At 53.6% G+C, this 6,000-nt stretch overlaps 1 protein-coding gene across 1 annotated transcript in view; it reads right to left on the bottom strand.

Annotated features, from left to right (window-relative positions):
* Positions 1-3,241: 3,241 nt before the first annotated feature.
* Positions 3,242-6,000, bottom strand: part of Fam83f (family with sequence similarity 83 member F) — a 28,368-nt gene continuing 25,609 nt past the window's right edge. The window contains exon 5 of the mRNA XM_036207511.1: positions 3,242-3,291. Coding sequence (XP_036063404.1) covers positions 3,242-3,291 — 50 coding nt within the window. The remainder of the gene's footprint in view (positions 3,292-6,000) is intronic.

Here is a 6,000-nt window from a genome sequence, read left to right as displayed (position 1 = left end):
TGGGGGTCTTCTGGCTGCCCTAGCTTCTAACACTTTCCTGGATACCAACTTGTTTCTGAACGGCTGTCTTGGAAAGGCAGAGAGACAACGCACAAGGATGTTATAGCTGGACTCCAGTCTTTCCCACAACATGTGGATAACTTTGGACTCACCTACCAATCTCAAGGTCCTTCTTAGAGTTCCTCTGCAAGGACTCAGACGTGTAAATGTGAATGGTAATATACATGTGCCACCATTACTTATGGAGGTTTGAGAACAACCTGGAGTTGGTTCTTTCTTCCACCCTGAGTTCAGGGGACTGAACCTAGATCACCTCCTTGTGCAGCAGGTGCTTTTACCCACTGACCAATCTTGTTGGCCACAGCCACCCAATTTTCAACCGTTTAACCAACAGATATTAAGACGATACTATGGTTACGGCACCGAGCCAGACAGACGTGTCCTCTGTGCCCAGAGCCTGGCCGAGGGAGAACAGTCACCTATCATGCCAGATGGCAGAGCGTGTTGTCTGGAAACAACACCTTCCCTGCTCCACAGCTGGGCGAGCAAAAGCCTTGACCAGAGGGTGGCAAGTCTGGAGCCACCGCCATGATTGTGGGGTCTGCCCCACGATTACTCGGCCTATGAACACTTGCTTGTCTGCCCCTGCCACCTCTTGCTTTTCCCTGGTGTGCATTCTTCCTACCTTGTCAGGTTTGACTCACTGAGCCTAGGGGGCCGTTCTGAGGCAAATCTCGTGCCTTTGGAAAGGTGGTACAGATGATTCACGACAGCTACTGGGCCCCGTGGGGAAGAAGACAAAGACGTGAGTGCAGGGAAGTGCCAGGCGACAGGCTGTAGCCGTGGCACAGGCGGGCTCGGGCTCGTTAGCTGCAGACGGGCTTTGTGATGTTTACTCAGACTGCCTCGTGTCAGCTCTAGTTCTTTTTGGAGGGGGCCACTCCTAGGCACACATAGGTATGTCCCATGGTGCTTACCAGGGCTGAGACTGAAGGAAGGGGAAGAGACTGGGAGGAAATCTGACAGAGAGCTGAATGGAAGGCAGATGTGTGCACATGAACACACCTGTTCGGGGGAGAACTAGGCAGTGAAGTGTTGAACAAGGTAACCAGGATCAAGGTGGAAGATGTCGCAGAATGGAAAATCTCAGGCAAGTCAGCCAACCTCAGAGCCAAAGCGCTATGCCAAAGCCACACAAGGTAAAGCTGGGTGTGGTAGTGCACACCTGTAACCTCAGCATTCAGGAGAACTGGAGCAGCTGTTGGAGGCCAGCCTGGGCCACATCCTATGTATACAGCACAGTGCCCCCCCCCCCAACAGATTTTGCAGCACTGGCCACTGGTACATTTGTGACGTGGACTTGGGGTTGGTGGTGAGCCTGCGTGACAGACTCTCTTGAGCTAGTCTTTGAATGCTTCATGACTAAAGCATGTGGTTGGTGAGTGGCTCAGTGAGAGGGTAGAGAAGCGCACTTGCCCTCCAGCGCCTGTCCAGGAGGGAGGGCTGACTCCGGGACAGGGGTAAATGGACTAGCTTCCCTCACTGGGAAGAGAGAAGATGGCCTCGGCTGAATTGCTTAGGAGCAGGTCTCTTTCCTGGTCTCAGGCAGCCACTCTCCACACGGTCATTTCTGTTCCCCACTGGAGTTTAGGTATCTTGAAGATCCCACATCTTCAAGGTGATCAGAATAAGAGGCCACTTCCCATGCCACCTGGGCCTCCGATCTCCTCCAGATTAAGCACATGGCGCACCGTCAGCCTTGTATCAGGAACCATTTACCAGAAGTGTTTAATCCTCACAAAGGTTTGGGAAGCCATGGCGGGGGGGCCCCCTTCCCACTCCCAGAAGCTAACCTCAGGGTAAATAGAGGGTACTCTGGACTGAAGCCATCCCTAATTTCCCCTCTTATTCCCCACCAGCCAGGAGGCCAGACACAGGCACAGGCCACCATATATTGCCCCACTTCTGCAGCCCACAGCACCCCCTCCCCCTCCGCCTCTTACCAGCTGCCCCTGCAGATGCCTGTGTCCTTTCCAGTACTAGTGGTATCTAAGGCCTTTTCAGGAAAAAAGGGGGCAAGGGCTTGGTTTGGAGGCCTGGAAAGGCTTCTGTGTGGCCCTTTGCCCCTCTGTCATTCTGTCTGCAGTTCGGTAATATCTTCTGTGTCAATGTTCACTCTCCCTCAATCTGCACAGGTCACTGTGGGGGAGGTGGCAGTGGGACAGTTGTCCTGGCCTAGTACTGTGGCAATTAGGCCTACCCGTTTTAGAGAAACTGAGGTGTTTAAGAACAGCCTGACATTTCTCAGGAGGCTAAAGCTAGTCTTTGGCTGAAATCTCACTGAGGAATCCCTAGTGTATAAAGAAAAAAGGCCACGCAAATGACCAGTGAGGAACTGTCAGGGAGGAAACACAAATGCTCTCATCTCCTGGGTCCAGCCCACTCCCATCCTTCACAGGCCCTGTAAACAAAAGCCTACTGAAAGGAGCAGGCATAGGGAAAGGCACTCTATGGGGCCCCAGTTTTCCACAGCAGCAGCCAAGGAGGCCCAGGCACTGAGGCCAGGCTTGCTAGGGCACTGCAGGAGAGAAAGGGACTTTGCATTACCACTGGCAGATCCTGCCACTGGCTGGAAGGAGGCCGAAGTGTCCCCATCCCCATCCCATTCCGCTCAGGTGCCAGCAGGTACGGGTGTCCCTCAGGCCACATAGCCAATGTCCCCACTGTTCCAGCTGCATCTTCCACCTGGAGTTTCAAGGCTGGAGCATGACTGGCCCATGTCCTGTCTTCTTCCCTTGTTTCCCGCCAGCCTCTGGGGTATGGGAGGCTAGACAGCAGCAGAAGTCCTAGGACAAGTCAAGCAGCTGGGCTGCCTTGGCCACCCTGTCCTACCAAGGCAGAAAGAATGGTCCTTCCCACCGGAGGACCTGCAGGGCAGGGCTGGCCCAGTGGAGGAGAGGCTGGCCCAGAGGGGAGCAGGCACTAGCCAGGCGTCTCCTTCATGTAAACAAGGTAGCAGTGCTCCTGTCCGGCCATGGCAGTCTGCTGGAGACGGTGATGGTTGAGATGCTCCAGATCCTGCCCTCTGGGATTCAGGTACTAAGACCAGGATGGAGGCCGCAGGGAGGAGGCCTGGTTAGCATCTGATGTGTGAACCAGTACAGGGTATAGGCCATACTCTCCTCAGCAGAGGACAGGATGGGTGGGCATCGGCAGGTCCCACCTACCACTACCCTGACGCTCAGGAGATCACACAGTTGCTGGACTTGGTGATCCTGGGACTCGCTTTACCTGTGGAGACAGGACACAGACATGGAGGACATAAGTAACAACCTCAGTGAGTTTGCCACAAGTCCAACCTTGAACTGCCCACATAAGCAAGTTTGGAGCTCAGGACCAATGCCTCTCTTCCAAGCTGCTGGTCTGGAATCCAGGTCAACAGGGCACCCAGGAAAGCAAAGGGACTATCTGTTTCAGCAGCCTCACCATGATTGGAGGATCCCCATGACTGGAGACATCAAGTGGTCTGTGTCTCCTGAACAATGATGACAGGGACTCTGGAGTCAGCCACCAAAACTTAGAGTCCTATCATTAGTGGCGGAATGTTGAAGGCAGCTTCAAGCTCTTAAAGTACAATCAAGGGCACTCTCAGGGGTCCTAACTGGAGGGCACAGGGGCAGCAATGACGACAGCCAGAGCCATCTGCCTTATTGCAGAGCTCAAGCAGTAGCCCTGTCCCGGAAGTGGTCAGTGACAGTGCCAGGCCCTGGCCTTCCTGTCCAGTCTCGGCTCCCTCGGCCACTCAGGGAGCTATGCCTGGGGAGGGCAGTGTGGTCACACTGCTGTGGGGTGACCCAGGCAGAGGATGGAGCAGCACAGGCCCGGAGCTGAGAAGGCTGCTTTTTCTCTAGACTGTCTGTCCTCTCCTCCCCTCCAGGCCTCCACATCTACTCCTACCTCCTTCACAATCCCAGGAAAAGGTGCCAGCTATCATCCTGATAGAATCCTGCTCTGGACTCTGGGGGAGGCGGGGGAGGAGAACTGTGAGGTGACCTGACACCTCTGGCTGGCTCTGGAGGCACTGAACAGTTGAAGACAGAGTCCGCACCCTCAGAATGCCTGCTGGCTGCTTTTCCCAGGTGGAAGCCACTGCGTTACTTCCTGCCGGTTCCCGCTTATATGATACAGACAGCCTCCCTTGTGCTCACACCGCCGTCCATATCACTTCAGCTGTGAATTTAATTAAGGTGACGACTGCCTCTTGTGAGCTGTAGTAGCAGGAGAGGCACTGGGCAGGGCTAGACCTGGAACTCCAGTGCTGCAGCCCCTTCGTGAGTCCCTGTGCCTGTGGAAGACCACACTGCCCGGCTTGCTGTCTCTGCTCTCCTAGCCATGAACTCATCCCTCAGAATGTACTGCAAAGCCAGCCTCCTGGGTGTCCCTCCTGGGTGTCCCCTGGACTCAGGCAGATGACTGTCTGGAAGGAGGTAGGACCGGAAACCAGTGGCTTTCTGTGGTGGTGCTGTGGGCTGTGTATCTGGTGTGGCTCTGTGAAGGTCATTAAATTCTGCCGCCCTGGAACCCCTTGCTGCTGCAGCAAGAGCAAATGAAAGGCCCCCACTTCCCCTCCTCGGTGGCTTTTTCCATCTGCTTGGCCTGCTAAGTGGATGCCCAATGCCTCCCTAGAGGCAGCAGCGCTTTGGAGGCAAGAAAGCAAAATCAACCTCTGGATCGAGAAGCAGGGCACAAATGTGCCAAAAGTACAGGAGCATCCTAGAGGCTATGCCCTACAGCTCCTTCCCAGAGAAGGCGGTCTTTAGCAGGCTCTGGCCCTTCATTTGTGGAGATGGATGCCAGCTTAGAGATACCCCTTATCCTCAGGATCCGTTTCTAGGACTCTGGCAGAGAAACAGGCTTGAAGGAAAATTCTTTTGTGTTCTGTCTTTCTTTCTATGCTCCTTTACCAGAAAACAGCCAAGGGCAGATGCCTTGGACCCATTCAGATTAATGTGGAAGAATTACGCCAACCACCCAGACAATTTCTTTTTATAAAGTATGTGTGGCGGGGAAGAGAGTGGTCCAAAGGAGACTTATGTGAGAAAGCCAACTGCAAAGAGCCTCAGCCCTGGAGCCTGGAAACAGGAATGAGGATCAGTAGGGATGAACGGGCCATGGCATGCAGGTGTGGCACGGAGGGACTGGGAAGGTGACAGCCTGGGGCATGTGGAACAGCAGCTGGGAGCCAAGATGCTCCAAGAGGAGGGAGGCAGGGAACAGCATGGGAAGTCACACACGACTGTGACGACAGGAAGTCCCCTCTTCCTATAGCTTTTAGGGCTTCACATTCCTTCTATCTGGAACATTCTTTCCCTGATGTTCATGTGTCCATCTGAGGCTCTGCTCCAGTGCCCCTTAATCAATGAGGCCTCCCCTGGGCACCCTGTAGAACAGAGTCATGATGCTCCCTGCCCTCAACCATCCCTAGAGTAACGGGTGCCACAAGAAAGGGCTTTTGTTCATTCTATTCTCTGCTTAATTTAGAACTGTGCCCCACAGAGCAAATACTTGGAAGCCATGTTCTTATTAGATAAACAAGTAAGCAGGCAATGGCTGGCTGTTTGGAGTCCAGGCTAATACAAACAGCACCGGGTGATGCATGTTCACCTAGCACCATTCTGAGAGTGACCAGAGACCCAGACAGCCTTGGAAGAACTGGGAAGACACACAAATTATTTGGTCTTCTGGTAACAACAGCACAACTGAGTGTGACGGAGAGCTGACGACTCAGAAGCTAAGAACACTTGTTGCTCTTTCAGAGGACCTGAGTTCGGTTCCCAGTGCCACATGATGGGCCAAAAGCATCTGTAAATCCAGTTCCAGGGTATCTAAAGTCCCCTTTTGAACTATGCAGGCACCAGGCACACATGTAGTGCCCATCTATAATGCAGACAAAACACCCATACATATAACATGAAATAAATCATACCTATATGAACAGTA

This window comes from Onychomys torridus, chromosome 16, assembly GCF_903995425.1.
Source record: "Onychomys torridus chromosome 16, mOncTor1.1, whole genome shotgun sequence".
NCBI lineage: Eukaryota > Metazoa > Chordata > Mammalia > Rodentia > Cricetidae > Onychomys > Onychomys torridus.
This window is presented reverse-complemented; position numbering and strand designations above follow the sequence as displayed.